This window comes from Gilbertella persicaria (assembly GCF_025201335.1).
Source record: "Gilbertella persicaria strain CBS 190.32 chromosome Unknown B0P05scaffold_39, whole genome shotgun sequence".
Taxonomy (NCBI): Eukaryota; Fungi; Mucoromycota; class Mucoromycetes; order Mucorales; family Choanephoraceae; genus Gilbertella; species Gilbertella persicaria.
The window spans coordinates 141,587-168,664 of record NW_026252000.1 but is presented as its reverse complement, the minus strand read 5'-3'; the positions used below and the strand labels follow the sequence as shown (position 1 = coordinate 168,664).

General features: G+C 37.0%; 13 protein-coding genes across 13 annotated transcripts; 6 read left to right on the top strand and 7 right to left on the bottom strand.

Moving 5' to 3' along the window:
* Positions 1–264: 264 nt before the first annotated feature.
* Positions 265–1,797, top strand: B0P05DRAFT_554124 (phenylalanyl-tRNA synthetase). The gene is made up of 4 exons (XM_051579650.1): positions 265–406; positions 451–1,511; positions 1,558–1,631; positions 1,683–1,797. Exons 1-4 carry the CDS (start codon positions 283–285, stop codon positions 1,765–1,767), a joined length of 1,344 nt encoding a protein of 447 aa, XP_051432014.1. The 5' UTR covers positions 265–282; the 3' UTR covers positions 1,768–1,797.
* B0P05DRAFT_215648 (mitochondrial protein Pet127-domain-containing protein) lies at positions 1,787–4,489 on the top strand. The gene is made up of 9 exons (XM_051573249.1): positions 1,787–2,628; positions 2,676–2,742; positions 2,787–2,919; positions 2,966–3,112; positions 3,155–3,277; positions 3,333–3,455; positions 3,505–3,624; positions 3,669–3,766; positions 3,810–4,489. The coding sequence occupies exons 1-9, from the start codon at positions 2,232–2,234 to the stop codon at positions 4,459–4,461; spliced, it is 1,860 nt and encodes a 619-aa protein (XP_051432012.1). The 5' UTR covers positions 1,787–2,231; the 3' UTR covers positions 4,462–4,489.
* Positions 1,847–2,233, bottom strand: B0P05DRAFT_589961 (uncharacterized protein; the record flags this gene model as incomplete). Its single annotated transcript, XM_051582767.1, has 1 exon — positions 1,847–2,233. The coding sequence occupies one exon, from the start codon at positions 2,231–2,233 to the stop codon at positions 1,847–1,849; it is 387 nt and encodes a 128-aa protein (XP_051432013.1).
* B0P05DRAFT_215582 (uncharacterized protein) lies at positions 4,490–5,524 on the bottom strand. Its single transcript, XM_051573248.1, has 2 exons — positions 5,436–5,524; positions 4,490–5,372 (listed from the first exon to the last, which is right to left on the bottom strand). The coding sequence occupies exon 2, from the start codon at positions 5,319–5,321 to the stop codon at positions 4,518–4,520; it is 804 nt and encodes a 267-aa protein (XP_051432011.1). The 5' UTR covers positions 5,322–5,372; positions 5,436–5,524; the 3' UTR covers positions 4,490–4,517.
* Positions 5,525–6,166: 642 nt separating this feature from the next.
* On the bottom strand, positions 6,167–7,454 carry B0P05DRAFT_589957 (uncharacterized protein; the record flags this gene model as incomplete). Its single annotated transcript, XM_051582766.1, has 4 exons — positions 6,167–6,492; positions 6,552–7,209; positions 7,255–7,298; positions 7,349–7,454. The coding sequence occupies 4 exons, from the start codon at positions 7,452–7,454 to the stop codon at positions 6,167–6,169; spliced, it is 1,134 nt and encodes a 377-aa protein (XP_051432010.1).
* Positions 7,455–7,712: 258 nt separating this feature from the next.
* Positions 7,713–8,809, bottom strand: B0P05DRAFT_639952 (uncharacterized protein). Its single transcript, XM_051583731.1, has 2 exons — positions 8,651–8,809; positions 7,713–8,602 (listed from the first exon to the last, which is right to left on the bottom strand). The coding sequence occupies exons 1-2, from the start codon at positions 8,783–8,785 to the stop codon at positions 7,856–7,858; spliced, it is 882 nt and encodes a 293-aa protein (XP_051432009.1). The 5' UTR covers positions 8,786–8,809; the 3' UTR covers positions 7,713–7,855.
* A 2,589-nt stretch (positions 8,810–11,398) lies between these two features.
* On the top strand, positions 11,399–12,359 carry B0P05DRAFT_554111 (uncharacterized protein). The gene is made up of 2 exons (XM_051579649.1): positions 11,399–11,638; positions 11,685–12,359. Exons 1-2 carry the CDS (start codon positions 11,539–11,541, stop codon positions 12,242–12,244), a joined length of 660 nt encoding a protein of 219 aa, XP_051432008.1. The 5' UTR covers positions 11,399–11,538; the 3' UTR covers positions 12,245–12,359.
* B0P05DRAFT_554108 (uncharacterized protein) lies at positions 12,360–14,146 on the bottom strand. The gene is made up of 2 exons (XM_051579648.1): positions 13,645–14,146; positions 12,360–13,595 (listed from the first exon to the last, which is right to left on the bottom strand). Exons 1-2 carry the CDS (start codon positions 14,056–14,058, stop codon positions 12,411–12,413), a joined length of 1,599 nt encoding a protein of 532 aa, XP_051432007.1. The 5' UTR covers positions 14,059–14,146; the 3' UTR covers positions 12,360–12,410.
* An 896-nt stretch (positions 14,147–15,042) lies between these two features.
* Positions 15,043–15,515, top strand: B0P05DRAFT_621798 (uncharacterized protein). Its single transcript, XM_051583443.1, has one exon. It carries the CDS (start codon positions 15,159–15,161, stop codon positions 15,438–15,440), a length of 282 nt encoding a protein of 93 aa, XP_051432006.1. The 5' UTR covers positions 15,043–15,158; the 3' UTR covers positions 15,441–15,515.
* Positions 15,516–16,595: 1,080 nt separating this feature from the next.
* Positions 16,596–19,402, top strand: B0P05DRAFT_589953 (uncharacterized protein; the record flags this gene model as incomplete). Its single annotated transcript, XM_051582765.1, has 9 exons — positions 16,596–16,680; positions 16,725–16,989; positions 17,043–17,082; positions 17,128–17,160; positions 17,204–17,322; positions 17,371–17,469; positions 17,517–18,976; positions 19,025–19,134; positions 19,181–19,402. 9 exons carry the CDS (start codon positions 16,596–16,598, stop codon positions 19,400–19,402), a joined length of 2,433 nt encoding a protein of 810 aa, XP_051432005.1.
* B0P05DRAFT_554105 (Fungalysin metallopeptidase-domain-containing protein) lies at positions 19,402–21,745 on the bottom strand. Its single transcript, XM_051579647.1, has 2 exons — positions 21,219–21,745; positions 19,402–21,155 (listed from the first exon to the last, which is right to left on the bottom strand). Exons 1-2 carry the CDS (start codon positions 21,669–21,671, stop codon positions 19,440–19,442), a joined length of 2,169 nt encoding a protein of 722 aa, XP_051432004.1. The 5' UTR covers positions 21,672–21,745; the 3' UTR covers positions 19,402–19,439.
* Positions 21,722–23,105, top strand: B0P05DRAFT_554101 (tubulin binding cofactor C-domain-containing protein). The gene is made up of 3 exons (XM_051579646.1): positions 21,722–22,256; positions 22,302–22,712; positions 22,763–23,105. Exons 1-3 carry the CDS (start codon positions 22,035–22,037, stop codon positions 23,084–23,086), a joined length of 957 nt encoding a protein of 318 aa, XP_051432003.1. The 5' UTR covers positions 21,722–22,034; the 3' UTR covers positions 23,087–23,105.
* B0P05DRAFT_515280 (GPI ethanolamine phosphate transferase 1) lies at positions 23,105–26,328 on the bottom strand (the record flags this gene model as incomplete). Its single annotated transcript, XM_051575685.1, has 8 exons — positions 26,051–26,328; positions 25,810–26,001; positions 25,593–25,757; positions 24,929–25,540; positions 24,568–24,881; positions 24,109–24,521; positions 23,845–24,059; positions 23,105–23,802 (listed from the first exon to the last, which is right to left on the bottom strand). The coding sequence occupies exons 1-8, from the start codon at positions 26,208–26,210 to the stop codon at positions 23,105–23,107; spliced, it is 2,769 nt and encodes a 922-aa protein (XP_051432002.1). The 5' UTR covers positions 26,211–26,328.
* Between the last annotated feature and the right edge of the window lie 750 nt (positions 26,329–27,078).

Below are 27,078 nucleotides of genomic sequence, written 5' to 3'. Positions count from 1 at the left end.
ACTTCCAAGGTAATCTGTATGTTAGCAAACATAGTTTGTAGGCATTCAGAGTATTTATATGGCTATGAAGAGGCTTTATACTACCTTTGTATAGCTATAAAATTGTGTAAATTTATATGGTCTCTTGATGTATATTGGATTCAATTAACGTATCAGCTATATTTGTACACTCTTTCGATAGAGAAGGTCTATTGGATTGCCTATTGGGCAGAGAAGACAAATAATTCAACCCCTGGCCTTTTTCTTTTCTTTTTTCTTTTCCAGCTGTCAAATTAAGGAAAAATGCTTAGAAATACATTCCGCATTGCCCATATCCACCAGACTAGCCTTGGTCGTTATACGACTACGAGTGCATGCGGCTTTTTTAACTTATCTAGAAAATGCTACTATTCTACAAATGCATCTGGTATATACAATATGGATCCACATGACTTGACTAAAAACTTGTAGAATTTGAGATCAAAGAAACCGAAACTGTTGTAAATGGACAGCGCATTCCTAAAGACGAATGGACCAACGTGTCTCCTACTGTCCTTTCAAAGATCAACCGCAAACTGTACCTTCAGCCCAAGAATCCTATTGGTATCATTCGTCAGTTGATCGAATCCAACTTTAAAGATTTCGAGACATTCAATACATTTAGTCCTGTTGTAACTACAAAGCAGAACTTTGATGACCTACATATCCCTATGGATCATCCTAGTCGAACCAAATCTGACAATTACTACTTCAACAAAGACACTGTTCTTCGTGCCCACACTTCTGCTCATCAACTTCAAGGTTTGGCTTCTGGTTCTGACAGATTCTTGATCAGTGGTGATGTCTATCGTCGTGATGAAATCGATTCTTCTCACTACCCCGTCTTTCATCAAATAGAAGGCTTCTTTTATGTAGATAACAACCTGAGTAAATTGGAACAGGAACTCAAGCGTATTCAAGAAAAAGAGACACCCAATATTGAATTGAAGGATGATACCTTGATTAAGCCAGAAAACCCGTATCAAGACTGCCATACACCCGAAGCAGTGGATCTTATTTCAGCTCATTTAAAGCATTCCATCAATGCCATGATTCGAAACTTGTTTGCTGATGAACCAGATCTTAAAGTAAGATGGATCGATGCTTATTTCCCTTTCACAAGTCCTAGTTGGGAAGTAGAGATTCTATACAAAGGAGAATGGCTAGAAGTACTTGGATGTGGTGTAGTAAATCAAAAGATTATGAATCAAGCAGGTTTGAATGACAAAATCGGTTGGGCTTTTGGTATGGGCCTTGAACGATTAGCCATGGTCTTGTTTGGTATTCCTGATATAAGATTGTTCTGGTCAGAAGATAGCCGCTTTATTGATCAATTTACGCCTGGAAAGATCAACAAATTTGTACCTTTTTCTAAATACCCTCCTTGTATCAAAGACATTTCATTCTGGCTTCCTGAAGGAGAATGGAATGAAAATGATTTCTGTGAATTAGTACGTGGTGCAGCAGGCGATATTGTAGAAAATGTGCATTTGGTAAGTGTGTGTGTGCCATTGCCCATTATATACTTATTTTGCCTAGATTGATGATTTCAAGCATCCCAAGACAAACAAAAGAAGTTTATGTTATCGCATCAACTATAGATCCATGGACAGGCAAGTAAAACATAAAGATTTGACAATTATACCAACATATGACAATAATAGAAATGTAACCAATGAAGAAATCAATGCTATTCAAGAAAAAGTACGTTCAGTTGTACAGGAAGAATTCAAAGTACAACTTCGCTAAATAAACTGTCTCTTTTATTATTGTTTTTTTTTTTTTTTTTACTATATTACACGGTTGTTGATCTCTAATATCTACTTGTTTATTTCTTCTTGCCCTTAGCGGCGGCCACCTTCTTGGGTGTACCACCACTAGCAACCACCTTCTTCATGGCAGCTGAAACTTGTTCATCACTTTCGATCCAAGAGATGTCACCCAAATCCAAGTCACCAAAACGCTTTTGGAACTTGGTGAGTTGTTCGCTTTCATCAGTTACACCTTCCTTCAACATTGCAGGGTTCCAAAGTGGGTGATTGCGTGTATCTTTAGTCAAACGGATCTGATTACGAGTAGGTGAAGTTGTTCTGACTGTATAAGTGGCACCATTACTGAGAACAACAGTTTGGAGAAACTTTTCGGGTTTTTTGTATGTTGTTGTAGAAGCAGAACGAGTCTGGATCCATAAGCGAGCAGTGGAAGAGCGCAACATGATGGAGAGAAATAGAAAAAGAAAAAAAAAGTGTCCCTTGTTTAATAGGCAACCTGGCTTCAAAATAAGCAAGTCACTGCTTTTACTATTTTTTTGTTCAACTGTCAAAGCAAACCTGCTTTACGTTGCTTCTATCATGTTCAGACATAATGTGATAATAAAAGACTTGTTTATTCAGAGAACTCGTTTTTACTCTACAAAAACTAGTTTGACTCAAGGTATTGAGCCTATCAAGTCTTTTAGTGATAAAGACGGTGTGACAGAAGTCTATATTGTTCGAAGATCTAAGCTAGGCAAACACAAGTCCAGAAAGACACCTTCTCTTTCTCAAAGACTGAAGAATATTGTGTCTGAAGGCGAATGGAAAGAAGTACCAAAGAATTTGGTCTATAAACGCAAGTACCTAGTGTATGTGTATTTGTATGTTATTAATGCAAAATAGGTGTTGAACCACCCGCTAAGACACAAGTGCCTACGCTTGCTCATGGGTTAGAGAAAATCTTGTTCAAGTAAGTTATTATATACAGATATACATGTATTCATCATTTGATAGTCCTGGTGTTCATTATCTAAAGGATCCTCGAACAAAATACTTCAATTTCACACCATATTTAGAGAATATCACACAACCATTTGAATTTGACTATGATGCACTTCAGTCCTATATCACTTCTTCTAAAGACAAGGCAAGTAGATCCTAATACAATGAAAGACTAAAAGCCATATACACAGAGTCTAAGAAAAATGGCTCGAGACATGAACAAAACTTATGTTGGTTCTACTTCTTCTGTATCTGCAGTATTATCTCATTTTTACTTTGCTATGTCCAACTTCAAACCTGTTGATACCTCCTGTCTATCCAGTTCATTTAAAGATGAAGTAAACAAACAAACACAAAACCAAGCATAACTTACTCTATAGCCCAAACAATTTACCCGAGGAACCCGTGTACCTGCATCGATTTATTTGAGATGGAAAGAAGGTGTTTATGCTATTGATGTTGACAAGTCTTATGATGTGGATGAGTCCGTATTGTCTGTTATGGTAATACAAAACAAGCATGCATTTCTCTCTTTTTTTTTAATTTTACTTGTTTTAGGGTAAATCTCTGGAGAAAGTATTGACACTTGAACCACAATCATTTGAGAAGTATCTTAAAGAGAATTCTTCCCAACTTACAGAAGAAGAGAGAAATCAACCTGAATCTTATGCTTATGGGCAGGCAGGTTAAAAAAACAAGTGGTTATACTCAGCTCATGTGTTATGCTTAGATGGGTAAATTCTTGTTACGATCACAACTTGATTGTTATGATTCTCGTTTACCGAGAGGTACATTTGATTTAAAGACAAGGGCTGCAATGCCAGTTCGATTGGATCTTGCCAACTACAAGGCAGGTTAATCTATCAACCAATAACACCCACTAACTCAAAATAGGACTATTTAGGTTATAGTTTAAAACGCTCGCATGGTCTATATGGTTCGTTTGAGCGAGAATATTATGATATGATTCGATCAGCTTTCCTTAAATATAGGTAGGGTACAAAGTGTAACAGAACATATAGGCTGATTATGTAGTTTCCAAGTACGTATTGGCCATATGGACGGTATTTTAGTAGCGTATCATAACACTCGCAAAATATTTGGTTTCCAATACATCTCTCGAGAAGAAATGGACTCTCGCTTGTTCGGTTCATCCAAATTAGGCGATCAAGTGTTTCGAAATGCATTAGTCATGTTTGAATCTGTGTTGGACAAAGCTACGCAAAAATATCCTCAACAAACACTTCGACTCTCATTTGAGACAAGGCCAGGGGAATCAGGCAGTTCTATGTTGATATATGCTGAAGCTGTGCCTGAAGAAGAAGAGGAAGAAACAGAATCTTATGTGAACGATGAATTCTTCCAGACAAATGACGCACAAAAGTTTGACTATAATCCTTATGAAAAATTAAGTCTATTTCAACTCAAGTCTCAATCATTAGTCAATGGTCGATTAGTTCAAGGTCCATTGACAATTGAAAATCCAGCCAGAGATAAATGGATAGTCCGTACACAACTGAATGAAATAGAACAAGATGAAGATGAAAAGAAACGAACAATGTTTAGATCCATGCGTAAAAAACAAGCTATGCTTTATTCACCTCGAAACAAGAGTCCTATCCTCAAGATGTTTAAACGTATGAGTGAACAAGGTTTACGTGAAGAAGAATTAGAAAACAAAGCTTGATCGGAATTTTATTTTTATTATCATTGAATACACAATTCTAATGGAGAGGGAGATATTTATACAACAAATTGACACTCATGAATGGGTTTGTGTGCTTTAAGACAACGTATGCTACAATAAGATTGAGATTTACATCGAGAACAAACAGGCATGCCTCTTTTCTCTATGCCGCAGTTACCACAAGACATGGAAGAAGAAGAGGCTCCACTCGAAACAGAAGATGTTCTGGAGGGTAGTCTCGGGCGTTGGTCGTGTGTGTAATCGGCAATTAGATGCTGAAGAGCAACACGAGCTGCATGCTGAAGTTTCTGAGATTCGAATTGGCTCGGACGCACGGATACACATTTGCGGTAATAACTGATCGATTTTGATAAGTCCACATCTTCATACAGGCTAGCACGACAATGATAGAGTGTGATACGGATAGCACGACCATAGGCTTCATTTAATGAGTAAGAGGTAATATCTGTCTCTTCCTCTTGATCAGAGATAGGCAACAAGACCAGTCGATCTACTTCCAGACTCTCGTCTTTGATTCTTTTTCCTAATTCACGCATCTCATTTATCAAGACAGACATCCAAGGCAAGCGGCGAGTACGTGACATATCTAGATGGCGTTGAAAAAATTTAGATGTTTGTTGAACCAGTGTCAATAAAAGCGCATTGCAGACAATCATAGGCTGTTGTTTGGTCAAATGAAATCCCAGAATATAGTAGTTGGCTATTTTATCACAGTTGTCACATTTGATCGAATCATGGTGATATTGGATGGAAGAAGCAAGTTGAACAGCCGATTGAACAGATTCGCCTTGTAAAGGAGATTTTTGAAGTGCTTTATTGGGCAGCAAGATTGAAGGCATGTTTGTAGAAAGAAAGAAAAAGAGAGAGAAAAGTAAATAAATAACTCGAGCCTGTTAATTGTGCAAATCTTAATTTTATGTTGATTTCATGGTTACACGCTTCGCAACATTTACCTGTCTACACGTGAGGTTACACGGAAAGTTCTAACAGGGAAAATGGGTGGATTGTAGGCATATTTTGTATAAAAAAACACAAAAGGACTAAACAAAGGTCGAATAAAATATTAAATGATTTGTGTTTCTTATTATTTATGCTCAAAGTAAATTATTTCTACAAATAATTTTCTGCCCAGTCAGGATAGACTATTGTTGCCCGTGGGGTCCTGTAACTAATCTGACTGGTTCCTGATTTGTCGTGTAACTTTCTTATTCTTATTCTTAAGCTATTGCTTGATGAAGAAGATATCAACTTGATAATTACGTCTTTTTATTGTATAACAAAATCTCCTTGTTCACTTCTTTACTCTTGTTTTTTTGCTTGGCAAATTAAAGTTGGAAATGCATATCTGTTTAATCAAAATGTCTAGATTTTGGTTTCAGTGTAACAAGAGTCCTAAAACACTCTCTTTCGAGTTTTCCAAACAGAATTATGCAATGCTTTTCTGTTATAAATATCTCATTGTGGCACTATAGACTAATGTTGTTTGGTATAAACGCATTACATAATTCATTTCTTATTCTTTGTGTCTAGCTTCTTATTACTAAATCTCTATTTGCGCCGAAAGAAAAAAAGAAGCTACGTTACACATTCTACGAAAAAAAAAAAAAGCTGTCAAAATAGTAACAATATGTTTATTGATGACTAAAAAGCAAGGAATATTCTATTTTCTTTAAGAGACAAAGAACTAGTTAAACAATTGATCAATATCTTGTGTCGTCTTATATAACTTGCTATAGACTTGTCTTAGATCTTTCAAGGCAACACGCTGAGCTGCTTGAATATCGTGTTTAATATGATCAATCACAATAGGATTAGTTTGCTCAATTTGCTCCAAGTTTTTGAAAGCAAGTCTAGTACATTTTCGAACATTGTCTTCAGCTGTGGCTCGTAATTGATCGATTTCTGCTTTCAATGCACTCTTAAGGAAGTCTGTGTCTTGTTCTAAATCCAGTGTCTCTAACTTTGACTGAATCAAATCGAGTTGCTTGTCCAATCGAACTCGCTCATCAACTGCAGTTTTCATGATCAATTGGATCTCAAAAGCTACAAGGTCCGTGTCACTCTTGAACGCTTGGGACGAAGTGCCTGTCTTTTCTTTTTTGTTGTTGTTAATTGTGTAATGCTGTTGATAATGTCGCGTGCTTTTTCTTTAGCTTCTTCTTGCTGCATACCCATTTTTTTGTTTTCTTGGTTCTTTTGATCAATATAGTCCAAGATTCGTCTTGCTGTTTTCTTGAATGCATCTTCTATCATAAAGTCTTGGATAATAGGTGCATCTTTGCTATCTGTTCTCTGTCCAATGCGCACATATTCATTGAGTTGAGCATGCCATTGCTGTATCAGCTCCATAACTGCTTCTTTGATCCACGTCCATAGTGGTAAAACATGTTGTTGATATTGAGATAATATGCGCAATCGGTTGTCTGATGTATACATGGCTTGATAAATATAGTCAGTGCTTTTTTCCACTACTGTCTTGACACTTGTGGTCTCGATCCAGTGATTGATTGCTTCTAACTTTTCAACACAAGGCGCTATGCGTGCTTGATACTGATTGTCCCATTCCTGCTTTGTCTTTATGACCCAAGGAAAGTTTGATGCATGTTGATAAAGGGTATAAGGTGATTGAATATATTGGAGCATAGTTTCCTGCTGTTGCCATGAAAAAATGCTAATGACAAAAAGTGCACATACGATACTCTTAAAGATCCATGATTTCACTGGTTTCTATGACAATTTTAGCGCGTTGCTATGGTATTATTTCATGCTTACTTTTTGAGTGGGGTTCTCTTGTCGTGCTGTTTGTAGTGATACAGCTATAATAAAGAAAAAAGTTGATAACTACTAAGGAAAGCAAAAAGTATACCTTTTAAGTATTGATCAACACGTTCAGCAGAGTGATTCTTGGGTGATCTGATCTTGACTGGTGAAGTATGTGAAGATTTGTTTAGAATAGTTTCCCACTCAGTCATATTGTGTTTTGGTTGAGAAGAAACAAATTTCGGTTCTCAAGCAGTAAAGATTTTTGGGTTTTAACTGGCTTTAAATCAACAGGGACCAAAAAAAGAGGGCATGTTGACCATTTATCTAGAAGAGGCAAATGTCAATATATATTCTTAATGTTTTGCTATTCCTCCTAGCATTCAGAAAACATTGTAAACACATCTGATGCAAAGAACGAGACTAAATATATTTTAGGTAACAATAATCAAAAAGCTCTTGGCATCTTGTAGAGTAACAACATGTAAAAAGATATGAATTGTTTATTATATAATGAGTTTATGCAAAAAAAAAAAGCGCTGCCTATGCACTATCAAGTAGAGATTTCTACTTTATTTATCAGAGTAGGCGTTTATAAATAAGATGTGAAGGATTAAGCAGACACGTCAACGTTGGTAGAGTCAGCAGCAACATCGTCAGTAGAGGCGGAAGAATCGTCAGTAGAGGCGGAAGAATCGTCAGTAGAGGCGGAAGAATCGTCAGTAGAGGCGGAAGAATCGTCAGTAGAAGCGGAGGAGTCGTCAGTAGAAGCGGAGGAGTCGTCAGCGGAAGCGCTAGAATTATCGGAAGCATCCTCAGAAGCATCATCAGAAGCATCGTCAGAAGCATCGTCAGAAGCATCGTCAGAAGCATCGTCAGAAGCATCATCAGAAGCATCATCAGAAGCATCATCAGAAGCATCATCAGAAGCATCATCAGAAGCATCATCAGAAGCATCATCAGAATCAGCATCAGAAGCATCGTCAGAAGCATCATCAGAAGCATCATCAGAATCAGCATCGTCTTCAGCGGTATCAACAGCAGAATCAGCAACTTCAGTACCATTGGTAGTGCTGGTAGAGTTAGATTCAAGAATAGAGAAGTAAGCAGAGTAAGAGATTTGGTCGTTATCACCATGGAAAGCAAAAGCATAATCTTGACGAGCAGTAAGGTTAGCAGGAACAGTCCAGGTGTAAGAGGAAGAGCTAGCAGCAATGGAGTGGTTGTTCAAAATATCTTCCAAGATAGTAGTCAATGCAGAAGCATCACCAGCCATTAAAGAGACAGAGTCAATGTTAGAGACAGTAGTGTCAGTTTGAGTCCATTGGATGGTGAAGTTTGAGCCCATAACAGCAGTAGTCTGTAGAAGTTATTAGTTATAAGTTGGCTAGCTAGTTTAGAAACTTACGTTAAGAACAGGGTTAGTGATGGAAACACCAGCTGTTTGGGTTGTGTTAGAGGAAGATGTGGTGGCAGTAGTAGGAGCAGCAGAAGCCAAGGCAGCCAAGAAAGGGGTCAAGGACAAAACAGTAACAAACTTCATGATAGTAAAACTGGTTTCTAAGGGAAAGGAAAGGTGAACTAAAGAAAAAAGATGACCATCAAGTTCTCCTTCTTATATACTTTTTTCCCTCGATTCTCGAATCCTACTATAAAATAAATTGAGTCCTAATTCAAATGGTAAGACAAAAAGGATTTGCAAAGAAGCGTAGCTGAAAGATCGTCTTTTTTTGTGCCTCTTATTGTCTTACAGATACACGTTCTCTTCTTCTTTTTCCATGCTTAGAAATGAAATTCATTCATTTTATAATTTTCAGTATGCCCTTGTTGCTTTGGGCACATTTTATAAATGAATATCTCACATCTTACTCAAATACAAAGAGCCAAATTATTCCCGGAAAAAAAGGACTCTCCGGAACTACAACTTTGATTTAAATATAGAAGCAGAACGTTGTCTATTCTCTTTTATTGACTGAACCGTTAATTATGTACGTCTCGGCATCTTTAAGGTCCAGATCATGCTATAATTAACTTCTTTTTTAGGCAATTCAGAGTTTTGCGGTTTATTTGGTTTTCAAGAAAAAAGAAAGAGAGAAGAATTTGGCCGTTGAATATCTTAATACTATATCTTAGGTTGCCTGTTTTTTCTTAGATAACGTCAAACATTTTATCTCTGATAAAGCACGGCGATCTTTTTTGCATACAAAGTCGGATTTCAAAAAAGCAAGACTTTGTGTCATACTTGTTGGACATTCATCAAAGGGTTAATTTAATTCAGACGACATAGTATGCAATACTTTGGTAAAACTGTACTAGCTGGAGTTGACCCTCCTAAATTCTCCCCCTAATGTGATACATGTCTGAACTATTTCTTAGGCTTATTGTAATACTTTTATTCTTGACATGTGCTCCAAGTCGATCCTCCAAGGATTGTACGACTGTGTTTTATTTGAAGCCATTTGATGGCTATATTTAGTTATAATGCAATGACTCTAGGCTTCTTGGTCTAAACGTATACAAGGCCAATTTGGATGCAATTTATTTTAGTTTCTATTATTCAAGTACAAGCTATGGTTAGTTCATGCAATCCATTATTAGTTAAATAAAATTATAAAATGCAAAAAGATGTGAATGATAATAATAATGGTCTGTTGTACAGAATTCAAAGATTGAAATTTTGCTCATTTAAAATTTAAAAATAATTAATCCAATCACAATGCATCTACTATGACGATTGCATAAAAAAGAAAGGGTGTAAAGGGGCAAGATAGTTCTGGAATACAACAAACAGTCTTCAATAAAAGAGTGGCTTATGGCTGTTCTGGAAAGAGTAGTAAATTCGGTTATGATACATATTCAATTGTTTTGCATCTATCAGTCGCTATTATCTATTATTAACTTTATCAAATGTTTATTCAAACTAACAAAAGAGGAGAAACAGGTTTCTAAACCGAGCTATTTTTTTTTTTTTTGAGAAAAAACCAGTTAAATGTTTTGTAGTATTTCAAAGTCGTTTCTTGACTTAATTTGAGTAATGTCTGGCACTAATGATACTACAAGAATTGAGACACTCTAGTTTGTGAAATATTTGATCTTAAAAGAAAAGGATTTTATCCAACCAAAATACAAGACTTCTTCCTCGTTATTCTGTGTCAATTACAATTCACAATTCAATAAACTGGAAATATTTGGCTTGATTGAGGTCCGTGTACAATTCAACAACTTTCCGATAACAAGATTTCCGCTATGGTATGTTCTCTTGGAGAAGAGGCGGCACTTGTAATCTATTGACCAAATCTTCCTTTGGTTCTCTATAGCACAAACAATACATTGTCTGACTCTTGGTTCTTTTTAGATTTTGTTTGTACTGCATTGCCATTTGAATCTACAAAATATTTTACAGCATCTAAGAACGTTCTTTATGAGCTAAAGATACGATATGTCTTCTTTTTTTCCCTTTATTCAGGGAATACTAGAAAGTTTCATCAACTTTTCAAAGCTGAGTTCATGAACCTTAAATAACAAGCTCCAGGATTATTTTACTTGATGGGTCTGAAGTTGCTTAATGACTCGGCGAATTCAAACCAGAAAAAGAAATAACTTTGGCAAGCATAAAAGGAAAGTTTTGCTTTAATCAGTGATTCTTGAGCCAGATAGTTGAGCCTCTTGATGTTGAAATAAGATAACCTTAAAGAATAAAGCACTCTTATGGTTTAAATGGCAAAAATGAAGGGGTTTTTTTTTCAAAAAAATAAATGAAAGGCGTAGGCCTGGTATCTTACAATTGGTTTGATAAAAAGGCTTTTCTGAATGAATTATTAGCAAAACTGTCAAACAACAAACGAATTAAAGTCTCAAAAATTGGGGGGGGGGAGGATAGAATCAAAACAAACAAACCAGTAGAGCAACCGTTGAAAAGTTTTTTAAAGATAATGCATGAAAAGATAAGGTTCAAGTTCTTAATCGTTTAACATCAAACAATAATCAAAGACTAGAATTGTTAGAGTCTATAGTAGAAAGACAGAAATTAGTGTAAAAGAATATAATTTCAAACTCATGTTTTGACAACAATAGAGGATAGTGTGTGCCTGGTTTTTGTATATGGTTAAAGAGAACATTCAAATCGCGCGTTTGTTTAGCAGAACTTTATAGGGAAAAAACGGAAAGTAACAAGAAAATTGTAGTACCGTCAGAGTGATAATCAAATCCGAATTCCTTTTGATAGCAAATATTTAATAGCGCATCTCTTTCTTTCTCTTTCTCTCTCTCTCTCTCTCTCTTTTTATTTATTCCATCATGGCTCAAACATCTGAATTGCCTGTGCTTTCTTTAGCCTCGCCTAATATACACAAGCTTCGAGATATGAACGTGGATAATTTGTCTTACATGTGGACTGGTAAGGTTTATTTTTATGCATTAAACATTGACTGACATGTAAACAGTATTCTCCAGATGTAAAAACAATTTAGAGAATGGAAGACGATTAGAAAACATAAGTTGGAGAATGTGGTATCGCCAAACATCACTAAAAGAGAAACCATCACAACCTACTTGTTTAAAAGAAGAATCTACTGAAGCTTTTGTCCAGCCTAAACGCCTTGTATCTACTCGTAGTACTGCTGATCCTCCTATTCAACCTATACTTCCAGTGAAACGTAATAGCAAGTTCTTTATCAATGATGACTCTGATGAATCTGATGAGTTTGACGAGTCTGATGACGATACAGCGTATTCAACATATAATACAATGAAATCATATCAAATTGAATCTGATGATGATAATGATGACGATTACAGTGATTGTGGAAGCTTTGAGACAATTGATGAACCTCAAGAAGATCAAATTGATGAAAAAGCTTTTATGATTGAATTTAGAAAAAGATCACCCTGTAACATAAAAGGACAATCTCTCTTGACTATTTTGCTACAAACGCAAGTACCACCCGATCAATCCATATCAAGTAACACTTATCTATCGAAAACTTTATCCGAAAATATCTAAATATACCACCAACATTATTTATTTTGCAGCCAAATTCAAGCCTGTTTAATTATTGCATTTACTCATTTGATCATAAAAAAAAGACAATGAATAAAAGAAATGATTATATTCAACAACTTTATTATCTATCTATGTTTGTGTTTTTACAGAAAAAAAAAATTTTTTTTTACTCCCATTCAATGGTGGCAGGAGGCTTGGAACTAATATCATATACAACACGGTTGACACCCTTAACTTCATTGATAATTCTAGAAGAGATACGCTTCAAGGTCAAAAACCATTCAGCACCAATCATGACATCGGCAGACATAAAATCAGTAGTTTCGACAGCTCTCAAAGCAATAACTTGTTCATAAGTACGCTTATCACCCATAACACCGACAGCTTTGACGGGCAAAAGAGCGGCATAGGCTTGAGAAATTTGACGGTAGAAACCTGCCTTCTTGATCTCTTCGATATAAATGTTATCGGCCAAACGAGCGATTTGAACTTGTTCACGAGTAACTTCACCCAAGACACGGATAGCAATACCTGGTCCAGGGAAGGGGTGACGCCAGACCAATTCATCATCAAGACCCAAAATCTTGCCTAAAGCACGGACTTCATCCTTGAAGAGTTCACGGAGAGGTTCAATCAACTTGAGCTTCATGTCTTCCAAAAGACCACCGACATTATGATGAGTCTTGATAGTGGCAGAAGGACCCTTGAATGAAATAGATTCAATGACATCAGGGTATAAAGTACCTTGCAATAAGTATTCAATAGTACCACCACATTCCTTATCGACCAAAGCAGCTTCAGCTTCGAAAACTTCAATGAAGGTGTTACCAATGATTTTACGCTTCTTTTCAGGATCAGTGACACCCTTAAGACGATCCAAGAAGAGGTCAGAAGCATCAGCAATCTTGAGGTTAATACCCATCTTGTCAACTAACATCTTCTTGACATTGGCACATTCATTCAAACGCATGACACCGTTATCGACCAAGATAGCATGGAAACGGTCACCAATGGCTTCGTGCATCAATTTAGCAGCAACAGTGGAGTCAACACCACCGGAAACAGCACCAATGACACGGCCAGTAGGGCCAACAATCGTACGGATACGGGCAATTTCCTTTTCAACAAATTCTTCCATGGTCCAAGAAGCTTGAGCCTTACAGATGTTCAAGACAAAATTATGGAGAATGTCTTTACCACAAGCAGTGTGAGAAAGTTCAGGGTGAAGTTGAATACCAAAGAAAGGCTTTTCATTGTGGACAACAGCAGCGAAAGGAGCAGTCTTGGTGGTACCAATGACAGTGAAGTTTTCAGCAGCAGCAGCGACTTGGTCACCGTGAGACATCCAAACCTTTAGATCATATCAATAAATAGTGCTTTTTTTGTTTTTTTTACTTTACCTCAACAGAATCTTGAATACCTTCAAAGAGCTTGTCAGCGAAAGGATGATTAGGGAATCTATGAATGTCCAACATAGCATAACCATATTCACGATGATCGCAGGCTTCAACCTTACCACCCATAAGGTTGGTCATCTCTTGAAGACCATAACAGATACCCAAAACAGGAACACCACTGTCAAAGACAGCGGGGTCAACACGGGGAGCATCAGTATCGTAGACAGAGTAAGGAGAACCAGACAAGATGATACCCTTAGGTTTGAAGTGAAGTTCAGCCATCTTTTGAGTACAAGGCAAGAGTTCACAGTAAATGCCAAACTCACGAATACGACGAGCAATCAAGTGAGATGTTTGAGATCCAAAATCCAAAATGAGGATAGTGTCAAAGGCTTCATTCATTTGTTCAACAGACATGTTCCTTTCTTTTTTTTGGGGTTATGGTTTCAAGAAGAAGTGTTTATTAAAAAAAAAAAGTGTTTTTTAAGGGTGATATAGAACCACCGAAAACAAAAAAGTATGAAAAACAATCCAGCTTTTATACTCTCCGAGAAAAAATTTTAATGCAAGGGACTGCTTTTCTGTGCTGATGTGACTCCTTGTTACAAAGTGTCATCAAGAAATTGATGATAAACCATTTTGGATATCGACAGGAAATTAGAAGAGGAACTTGTCTGATAGACAAATGTTTTTCAAATGCAAATCGACATGATTATTACTCAAAACATCCCAAGTTATCTTTAGATACCAACAAAAAAAAAAGAGTTTACTTTGGTAATCATGAGACAACGTATCAATCGTACTAAGAAAAAACCATGCATAAATCAATAAGCAAACATCTAGTACATAAAGTTTAGATAATTTTGAAATCTTTGGTTGAATAAGAATACTTCAAGTAATTAGCTTTGTGAATTAGATCATTCAAGGTTTTCTATGTCGTACAAGGTACCTTTTTATTGATTTTGCAATCAAAAACTGGACACAAAAATAGAGTCTATAATTTACTCTTATCATTTTGAAGGTTTTGTGCCGGCAACTTCGATAAGATGATCAGCAAGACATATATTCTTTCGTTTCTTATGCACACCAAGGTGTAAAGGCTGTATGCTTTTTAAGTTTCCAAGACAAATGTGGCCTTTTAACAACTGGAAGTATAACTATAGCCTCAGTCTTGAACATTTATGATCGATATATTGCCTTTTCGTTCTTTCTGGTCATATCTTTACTTCAAGCAGCAAATATTTTGATAAACCCTTAATGCAAGTAACAATATGAACATTACTTATGTATTTCATGCTCTGCTTAATTTCTAGAATTCGATTCTTAATCTTTTGTTTTTTTTAATGAAGTGTAGTAGCTGTGCCTTAAAATAAAGTTGACATTTACTAATACAAAAAAAATCATTGTTAACTAAGATGTCTATCAAACGTGTGCGCCTCGCTATTGTTCAAAAAATTGCTCTCCTTGATCAAAATACTACCGGCTAAACATCTCAAAGCCAATTAGGTGAATGGGCTATGAAAGAGTTCAATCTGGCTGAGCTTCTTCCTCAACAAGCTGTCTCGAACATTTTGAAAAAAGCCGATGGGTTATACAAAAATGTCAATGCCGTCAAGAACAGCAAAAGCTCGACACGCCCTTGCTATCCTAAACTTGATAAACATGTACGCAACTGCACTGAAGATATGGATAGCAATAGCTTACTAGTTAACCGTCAATCTATCTTGAAGTATGCAAGACAGCTTGATTTAAGCAATTATAGAGTCCTCGAAAGCGAGATCACCTTCTCAGATGGTTAGCTCACAAAGGTGCTCCATAGAATTGGTTTTGAGAGTAGGACTATTCATGGCGAATCTTCTTCAGTCGATGTGACTCTTTAAAACATCCAAACCGAGCCGAAGAAGATTGCCAAAACGGGACTGCACTATTAACAGCCACTAAATAAAACGATTTATTCTCAGCCTCTCGATAAAATCAATCAACTGATTGCTCAGCTACCAAGTAATTAAGCAAGTGAAGTTAAAACAACTCAAGAAAATCAAGATAAAAATGATTGTATTGTTAATACCATTGATAAAAATGCCACAGAAGACAACAAAAAGCGATTGAGGGAAACTCATAAAACTATCTGATGTTTGATATTCCCTTGATGAGCTTGATCTTGAGGCTCACCATCACTTCAGGCAACGATTGATCAATGTCCATACGGAATTAGTCAAATCATGAGAACAGCAAGGTATCTGCTATTGTTTCTTTAAATAATAGAAATATGTATCCGGAAAAAAAGTGAATTGTTATTGCTCTATTTAAGAATATCCAAATCTTTCTTCATCTTTAAATAAAAACATCTTAGATTGAATATCTTCAAACCGGACGGCTATTGTATAGCAACCTAACATTATTCTCAGAAACTCTGCTATGTTTCTTTGTTTTAATATGCCATTTTGAACAAAAGCCTATTTGTCTTTTAAGTTTTTGATTTCATCATTCAACATACCAGCTTTTATATATCCTAATTATTTTGTAAAGACTTTCATCTCTATGTGAAGCGCCTTTCTGCAAAAAAGTTGGACCAAAGAATGAATTTAGAGTATTAGACAATAGTTTGCACTGCTCCTCTTTGAATATTACTCCTTAGGTAGGCGAGCACGAATGAATTCCACTTGTATTTCAGAATTAACCGCATTAAGACAGTCGGTGTTTACTGCATAAAGAAAAAGGCACTTATCAAACATAGCAAACGATAGCGGAAAAGAACACTCTTTCATGTTATCCAATCTTTGGGTCAAGAATACGTTTGTCTATCATTGGAAACTTAACATCTTTTAAAAACCGAAATTATTATGCATAACCATCAACTGCAGGAAAATATATCTGATGATCAAAATGTAACACAAACATTTAAACCAAGGAACTCTTTTTTTTTCCTTCTTCTTCTCCAAGCTACTTGCAGTATGAATCAAGCACAACCACAAACTGGAGAAACTTCTAGCTCAACACTCGTTTCAAAAGAGACCAATAAGCCTCTTCACTCCCCAGGTAAGGTCACGCTCTATGGCTTCTTTATTCAAGTTCTTCGAAAGAAGCGCAGTCTTCATTGAACAACGCGTCAACAAGTACGGTTGCAACAGGAACTAATATCATGCCTACACATAACGCCTCTACTACTACAATTAATACCACAGCAAGCGCTACTACAGCTAATAATGCAGAGCCTACAGCAACACTCAAAGTAGTTGAACCAGCGAATAATAGCGAGGCAGACGAAGAAGCGATTCGAAATCAAAAATTAGTAGAAGAATTTCAATACCTTTTAGAAAAAAGCCAAAGTTTATTTAGTGGATTGAGGTAACAGAATACCATTCACATGAGGATTATGCCAACGTTTTTTTTCTATAAAGAGACCTGCCACCAACAGGAAGCCATCGTCAATGGAGACCAGTAAGTTATTTTATATGGAGACATGTAAACTTATACTATGACTAGTATTTCGAGAAAACATTTGAGGTGTACACAAAGGTAACTACTTGCATCCTTTCTTCATGTTCTAAAGCCCTTCAAGTTATGGAAATTTCAACAAACGCATCGATCCATTCTTGAAGACAAAAGCAACTATGGATTAAAGCGTTGGGAAGTAGGTGAAATTGCAAGTAAAATTGGCCAACTTTATTATCATTACTAGTAAGTATATCATATCTATAGATGCATGTAAGTTGAGCATACATTTAGTTTAAGAACGAGCGAGACGAATTATTTGTATGAAGCTTATGTGTTTTATGAAGCCATCCATGAAAGACAGTACTTTAAAGACGTTCTAGAAGTAAAAAAGTAAGAAATTAGAAAGTGTTGCTAGTGTATTAACAACTACTTTGTAGTTCTGCTTTGATGATTAAAAAAATGAGATACTATGCTCGTTTTATCATTGTCTGTTTATTGTTAAACAAGGACGAAAATGTACGCCAACTTATCACTGAATTAGAAGGTCTAATTGAAGAATACACAAAAAGCTTTAAACCACCCGATGCAAAAGAATGGCAAATGGTTTTAGAAGAAATCAGTACATTTACAGAAGCAGAAAAGAAGCTTGTCCCTATCAATCTTGACCGCACGCCTGATAAAATTGAACATCGCTTATCATCGAATATTGCTGAACGAAACCTAGGTCATTTCCCTAAACTGAAACTTCAAGAAGCTATTTTAGTCGGTAATTATCAAAAACAGATCAAGTTCTCAGAGCTGACCTTGGATATGTATCGTATGCTTCAATCTCTTGAAAGAAAGCCGTTTGTGATGCATCCTTCAGTAACAAACAATACCACTACGAATGAGAAAAAGGAAGCAGCTAGCAAAGAAGATAATACCAATGTGAATAGTAATAATCCAAAAGCGATGACCACAACAGCAACTACAACAGCAGGAGTAGCCGCAACAACAATCACAACCACAGCAGCTGCTCCAGCTTCAGCAGCAACTACAACAGCAGTTCCATCGATAGCAGCAGCTGTTTCTTCAGCCAATAACACCCAGAACAACAACGCGAATGATAAAATGAACAAGCGATCAAATCCACATAAATATCTTTTATACAAGCCTTCTCTCAGTCAACTTTTAGTGTATATTTCCACTGCCTTTAAAGACACAAGCGAGAACTCGGCTCTACTTTTGTATCTTTCAGCGGATGGATGTTCGTATCCTGAAAGAACAATATCAGGCTATGGAGGTGGTGTCTTAACGAGTCAACGCAACCGACAGACCTCTATCGCTGATCGAACAGGCGCAGGAGGATCTACTAGCACAAATGTGGCAGCCAATGTCTTGTCCTCAAATCCTAATGGACCCTCTGCTCAAGCCTCTTCTTCTCTCAATATAATTAATAATAACAATATCAACAGCAATAGCAACAATGCATCCACCCTAGCTAACAATACTACGGCTTCTAACAACAATCTGGCTTCTACAACCACTCAACCAACTGAAGTAGCAGCAGTTCCACCTTCTGCTCATTGTTTGCATCCTGCTGATCTTATACCATTCACACGCAAACCTTTATTTTTGATCGTTGATAGTGACAATAGTATTGAATTCAAGAATATGCCAAATGTATTTGATCAACCTGTGATGTGTTTAATGTCGCCTGTCGAATACCCTTCTTCTGTGCAAGATAAAAGTGAAATCGGCAGTTTGTTTACTTTATTCTTACATACACCTTTGCTTGGTTTCTGCTCTGTGTCTGATATCGGTAATTTGGATCAGTCTAAATGGGATGAATGTGTTCGAAAGATTGATGCTATGGAAAAAGCAATCGGTGCTTTACTCATTTCAGATGCCAGTGTTGGTAAGTGACTCAACAGTGAAGAGAATAACAACTCATATTATGTCTTAGATAAAAATGTAAAGCGTTTTATGTTTGATGATTTTCTTTACTATTTTATTGTTCGATTTGTCCTTTGTGGTATCTTTTTGCGATATCATTCTTCTTTTAAAGACGAAAAGGTAAGAAAGTAACAATACAAACACAAGATATATTCATCTCTTTAAGTCTTTCCCTACTTGCTGTCCATCTTTACCTGAAAGTATTTATGTTTCTACTGAAATCGTGACCATGTTGGGTGATTTGACGGCCATTGCTGATGTAGGTACTTATTTTAGTTTACCTGCTTATGCTTCTGCTACCAACAATACTTCAAATACGTTATCTTCTTCGCCTTCTGCCTCTGTCATCACAGGCAATAGTAATGTAGTTATGGACACAACTCAATAATAATAATAATAAACATTTATTGTTTGTACAAAATAAATTAATCACAGAGAGAAGGAAGTTCATAACTTTCAACGCGTTGCTCAATCCAACCTCTCTTTTCAAGTTTAGCACCTACACCAAGACCACGTTTGGCAAAGGCACGGTAAATATCACAATGGTATTTACCACCAGTCAGCTGCTTTTCGGCTTCCAAGATAGCATCACGAGCAGATACAAAACTAGGGTTACATGGTTGTAACTTAAGACCATCTATGACTAGCTGCATGGCAAGCGTGTTGCCATAAGATGTGATGTGTGTGCGAACTTCTTCAAGCTCTTCTTCGTTCATGGCTGTCTTGTAAGGGTCATTAGGCACAGGAGGGAACCATTCGGGGGTGAATCCGAGACGATCCACTAGATTCCAATAGACTTCATAAAGCATTTCAGCCCATACCTCACCTTTAGCATGGACACCCCAATAGTCAAAGCGGTCCATGATGCGGTATGTGCTAGGATTGGTTGTATTGGAAGTAGAGTATTTGTATTTACGAATACCATCACCACCATTAGAGTAATCGCCCATGCCAAATTCAACATTACGGGTGAATTCCTTGCGCATACGGATACTTGTGGCCACAAAGTCTCCCCAGCCTTCACCCATACCACCTGCTTCACCCCATCCGAGACAGTTTGAGTTCATTGGACCACCTGTTAAACGAATCGAGACACCGTGTGTGTATTCATGAATCACGATACCACTTTCAAAGTCACCATCACGCATTGGCTTTGTTTGATCCCAGACATACATGCGCATCTTACCGTGCTTGCCATCAGGCGGCGTAGCGAAATTAGCATTGTTTCTGCCTGAACCATCTTGAGCATTTGCAATCACAGCATCTCCTTCACCATTATCTTTATCACGTCCACGTCCAAGGTTGTCTTGTTGGAAGTTGCCAGCCTTCTCATCAAAACCGTATCGGTAAAAGAAATCATGAGCTGTGTTGACCCAATAAAAGAGGTTGGTGACTGCGGCATCTTCATAGTCTTCAGGATCGTCTTTTTCAAAGTTGGCAACATAGTCAAACACGATATCACCTTCTTCATCTATATGGCCACTAGGGCGGTAATTACTTTGCCAGCTGGACCCACCATCAGGGTTTGTATGTGTATAAGCGTTATTGCCAATCGTGACATTGTATGTCTTGGCACCTTTTGAAATAGCGCCCTGAGCATGCCAGCCATCAGGACTAGCCCATTTATCGTGAGGGTTCTTGACCAATTGTTGCTTAGAATCATTGGGATCATTGTAACCAAAAGGGATAACATTATACGCAGCAGCACTGGATACCCAATCAACAAGACCCATGATGGTACCATCATGCGCATTCACATGACCGTTGTACCAATTATCATGCAACTCATATTCTAAATCCCAGACTAATTGCAAGTCACCTTTTTCGTTCTGCATGTAGGCCTGACGTGCTTGCACAGGAGATAAGGCAAAAGGTACGTTTTCAAATTGAAGCACAGGTGTATCTTGGGTCTTGAGTGTGTTCATCATAACCAAGTGGTCAGGCATAAGTTGGTCAACCACCGTAGGATCAGGAAGCGAGGGCTTCACAAAGGCCAATAAAGACAGAATGGCTTCTGTAGGAGAAATGACATTAGCATTCTCATAAGCAATGTCATAGAGATAGTCCACTTGTGGAGGTTGGGAAGAGAATACTGTCTGACTGAATGAACTTGAAACTACACGAAGACCGTTTCGAACACGCTTTATAGGTAAACAAATAGGCAGGGGGGTAAGTTATCCAAAAAAAAACAAATGTTTACTTACCGTCAAGAGATCCACATCTGATTTGAGTTTAGGACTAGGTCTTGCGAACGAATTACCATAAGAAATGACTTGTCCAAAACGATCTATATTGATATTGATGTCTCCGTTCAAGACTTCAAGCCCATTGACAATCTGACGCAAGTAGACATGTGTAACACCATTCAAATCAGACTTGTAAGCACTTGTAACCACAAATTCACTGTTTGTCAATTCAGATTGAGCAAATGCGATAGCAATGTCTTCTGGTTGATCTGTCATTGTAAAGGCACTGTAGTCCTTTTGACGCTGTTGATAAGAAGGTACTGTATATTCCCGATAAGGCACTTCAGGTCCAAAACTACGTGATAGGCCTTGAATGTATTGTTTGCGACTTAATTCACCATTATTGACTATGGCAGCTTGAGCTATGGTGGCCAATAAGCATATAGAACAAGAGATAGAGGAAAACTTCATTATAAAAAAAGAAAGGAAAAAGAAAGAGAAAAATTACGCTTATCGCTTGAAAGAAAGGGGGAATGATCTCTCACTTTTTATACTGCTGTGTGATAAAGGTCCGAAAAAAAAAGAAGGCCTAATTTAGATAAAAGACAACATGATTGGACCTTATCCTTAAACAAATATATGTTATCGTTCGCCAGGTGACCCTCATTTTCATTTACTCACGGGAAATTGGTTGCTTTTACAATACAGAAAAAAAGAAATCAGTTGGCGTGTTTTTTCGAATGGATAGCGTTATCATTGTTTGGGAACACAATCATAATAGCACGCAGAATTCAAAACCCAGTTTATTTATTTATTCTTTCTCTCTTTCTCTTTATGACAGAAAAAACAGCAACAGAAGCTGCCAACGACTTCTTTTTAGAGTTTAGAGCAGAAAGACAAGCGATCCAAGATCTTATTGAACGCTCAAAAGACGTGCCTAAAGTAGATCTCACGGCTCACTTTAACCACACGTTACAGAAAATAAACGATCTTGAAAAAAGTTTGACTAAAGCAACTGCTTATATACCTTCTTATGACGAACGTCAATTCTTCTTGGTATAGATAATAGAACATATAACAAGATGATTAAGACTATAATAGCAACTTAAACAATTAAATCAAAAACTGGAAAGTACAAAAGCAGAATTGACACCTAAAGCAAAGTTCTCTTTCAAGTCAAGGAAGAAGAAAACAACACCTACTCCTATTCAACGTGAAACAATACCATCAGAAGAGAATGCAGACCTATTGTCTGATGCTACTGTCTTATTTCAAGATAAAGAGAATGTCGTTCTTACTTTAAAAGATACTAGTTATCCTGAAAACAAAAGCATTGATGTATTATTGTCCAATATCAAGCATTGTGTGATCATTTTAGAGCAAGAAGGTGTCCATATATCTGCTATTCATATCAAGAATGTACATCATTGTGTTGTATTTGCAGGGCAAATAGAAGGATCAGTGCTTATGTATGGCTTGACTCATTCAGTTTTGTATGTGGGATGTCATCAGGTAAAAGTATAACATATGACAAGAAATAAGTGTATTAAACATAAAACAAGTTCCGTATGCATGAAGCACATCATGTAGATATGATGCTACATGTCACTAGTCGTCCAATTATTGAAGATTCAAATGAGATTCAAGTGGGTTGCTGGAACACAAATGTAAGTTATTTTAATATACATCCGAGAGAGACTGATTGGGATAAGTCTTCGCATAATTACTATGACCAAATAGAAGACTTCAATTGGCTTAAGAAGCAAGCTTCACCTAACTGGAAAGTCATGAATCAAGCAAGGGAAAAAACACTGTCTGATAGCATAGATTTGTTTAGAAAGAGAGAAGAAAATGTATTATCTAAAAGAATAGAATTATTACAATAAAAAAAAGAACTTTATTTTCTATGCGTTCTTGGGCTTCATTCTATTCACTACTTTGTTTAATTTAGGCAAGACAAGATGGCCAACCAAGACTCTAGACAATAAGAACAGGATAACAGTAAAGATGATAAAGAGTTCACTGATACAGAAATGGCTAATGGAAGTGCCAATCTCAAGCCAACTTCCATAATCAGTCACTAGATAGAAAAAATTGATTGTCTGTACATCAGTCACTGTCATCACTGATAAAAATAAGGTGAAAGGAGCCAATTCTACACTTGAACTTAGAATACCAAGCACAGAGGATGCTACAAAGAAAGGGATCAACACCTTAACAATAAGCAAAGCCCCCATTAAGAAAGGATCAAACAAAGTAGTAAATCGATAGACACTTTCTAATGAAAAACTACTCAAAGAAGCAACATTGCCAGTACCAAAGAAGGCAACACAGATAAAGAACAAGAACAAAAGAACAGCACGTCCATCGCTTGCTCTTAGAGAACGACTGGGGAATCCACGAGTAGTGTTTCTGTACAAGGAACGTTCTACTTCCAACCATAAGAGAACAGTAGTGCAAAAGCAGACATAGAAAAAGAGTTCACAAGATATACTCAACAAAGTCATGAGAGGTGTGAATGCAAAGCAGATGACAAGCAATCTTGCCAAATAGTCATCATATGATTTTCCTTTGTAAACAAATGGAAAGATACTTGATAGACCTAATAAAAGGTAAGCAACTATAGTAATTAGATCTTTCTTACCAATCACAGTCCAATTAGCATACTGGTTGAAGACAGGAAGACCTTCACGATTGTTAAGACTCATTGAAGTATGATAAACAAGCACAATACTCAAAGTATTCACAAGCAACTGAATAACCATGCTGATAAACAACTTGTTATTCACTCGACTGTGTGCCTTGAGTCTTGCAAGTACAAAACCACCTTCCAAGACACCCGCTACACCACCAACAACACTATAATCTCATGGAGTCAATGAAACCATTGTATCATAAAGTTACTTACACCATATTGATATCTTGTTCTTTTTCTACAGGCAATAAAGTAAACACACTAGTGCAGATGCATGATACACTCCAAGCCAAAAGGAGAAATTTGTGTTCTCGGCGAACCCCTCTTGGCATCATGATTGGCCAAGCTGCTAAAACGACAAAGATAGCACTAAGAATACTTCGATAAAAGAAACTGAACACCAAGGCTTCCAAGAACAACAAGGAGATGATCATCAAACCAATAGATTTACCAACACCATGCATAAAACTTATGCGTAAAGCTTCGAGCACAAATCGGTAGTTTTGCAACACTTGATTCCAGAAATAGACAGGGAAAAAGACATAGGCATAATACATGGTGGGCATCTTTTGAAGCCAAAGCATAGTGTATAAACCAGAGAGAACGATCGCAGAGAAAATATCAATCTAAGCAAACAATCTCATGAGTTTCATCCTATGCATGTATACGTACCAAAAGACGGGTTCTAAGTGAGATTGTGTTTTGAGATGAAATAACAAAGTTTCGGATCACAAACTGAAGGCAGTACACACACCAGCCAACATAGCCTATGGTGACAATACTTCTTAAGAACAACCAATCATATGTCTGAAAGTAACGTAAGCCATTCAGGCAGAGCGACATGAGTTCCTTGGATTTCTCTTGAGCACGCACAAAGTTCTTGTCATGGATCAATGTTTGTATTTCAGACACAAGTAGAATAGGATCATTAGCACCAGATAGTTGACTAAAAGGTCTAAAAAACAGCTCACTTTGTTCTTTTTCATCTACACATAAAATAAGCGTCATGATTCAGCAATACAAGAAGACTTACGGTGTTTGACCTGGTATTGTTCCAACATTTGTCGAGCATTAGCAAAGACTGCCTCAGCCTTTGTTCTTTCATCAGCCTTCAAATAGCTCAAAGGAAGCTCACCCACTGAATTCACAGGAAGATCAATACCAACAAGATGTGCCATCAAAGGAGCAATGTCAGCCTGAAGGATATCGTCACGTTGAATGTCTAATAGTCCCCATGCTTCTGAGAATGTATCATGGCCAATACCAGACATCAAAGGCTCTCTGATACCAGCACCCCAAGCAATGACAGGCGTACGAGTACAGTCAGGGTGTCCATCACCATGTCCGCCTCTGTTGTTCATACCATGGTCTGCAGTAAAGACATAGCTTGTGCGACCATCATTTCCATAAAACTCTTCAATAAGCTGAACCATTTCTTTCACTCCTTGATCCACTAACTTGATGTTATTCAAGTATTCTTTTGACATGGGTCTAAAAGCATGTCCATTTGTGTCTAACCCAAGTAGATGAAGAAAGAAAACAATCTTCTTCTGTCTCAATTTGCTGTTTAACACTGAATCCACTGTCGCATTCGAAAAGAGTTCTTTGACATGATCAAATACCCAGACATCTAGTTTTGAAGCCTCTGTGAAACAACACAGTGAATACACTCCATCTTAGTTTTATTTTATGCTTACCTCCAGAGAAATCTTCATATTCAGGAGGGTACATGAATGTCTCTACCTTCTTGGGGTCACTAGCGCCATGTTGGAACATAGGCAAAATATCAGGGGAACCAAAAGACCATGTATGCTCAGACTGGTTAAAGACAGAGTCAAAGTTAACAGGATTCATGGACCAACCTGAAGTAACACAAGCATGAAAGATCGTCCTTTTTATTGTCGATTTGCTTACCTGTTGTCACAGCACTCACATCTTCATAAAAACCAGCAATAATGGCTACATGACCAGGCCTCGATTCTGTAGGAACGCGGGTATGAGAAACGCCCCAGGTACCTTTTTCTTTCATGATTTGGCGTAAATAAGGTGCTCTTGTTTCGCCTTGGGTGTCCAATTCAAATAGCTTATCAGCTCTTAGACCATCACCTGTTATAGGTGAGTATAGTGATAAGCCATGCTTTCAAGTGTTCTTTACCTACAAACAAGACGAGTCGATCAGCAGCAGGTGTCAAAGGACTTTTGTGAGGCGTCATCCCATGAACAATAGGAGAAGTAAAGTATATGTCAAATATACTAAATAAGTATACTATGTGAAATATCACGCCTATCACTAGTAGCCCTATACGCGATAACATGATAGCTTTAAAAAAAAAGAGGACAAAGGTTAGCGAGCACAGACACAAAAAAAAAAGGGAATTTCAAAAAACAAAGTCCGAGAAATCACCAGTGGAGTAACTTTAAACTTGCTAAGATTAAGACAATCCTTTAGCTGTAAAGTGCTATTTTCACTTTTAAATGTACAAATGACCAACAACTCGATAAAGTCAATTCTTTTTATCATTATGTAAATAATCAATAACAAGATGACACTTAAAAAAGAAAAGAAATAGCTTTGTCAAAATTATCGTTAATAAGAGAGCGATTGAAAGGTTTAGTCATCTATTGGTTATCAACATTTCTGGCTTAAACCCAATAAACTTGCTTCATAACCATACTATCAACATCTTTGATACTGTCATACTAGCCTTGGCTTATGCCTCTTAATTCAAAGTAGCTCAATAATCTGAGAATTCTGATCTATTTTCTTGAACAAAAGTAGCTGTACTCTTAGACCGTTTGAAAACCCAGTATCGAGAGTCTCTACTCAGCTGTATTCGCAGCGTTAGAAATGATCATTTTGCCTCACTTTTCTTTAATGTAAAGAAGTTTTTAATATGTCGGTCTGGTCTTTGTTGGTGGTGCTATAATTTATTGTAGAAAACTGTATCTCTTAGTTGTCAATAGTTATGTCAAATGTCAAGTAATTGAACACATTTTAGAACGGCGTCCTTTACTTATGGCATTGGTATTGCCATCTGTAGCACTGAAAAAAGACAAGAGATACTTGCTCTTTACAGAGTTCTCATCATTGTCATGTAGGCAAATCAAGATTTTATACAATTACCCTTTGCTATTTCAGTATGAAGATAAGAATCAAACAGTATAAATAGGAGACATGATAAT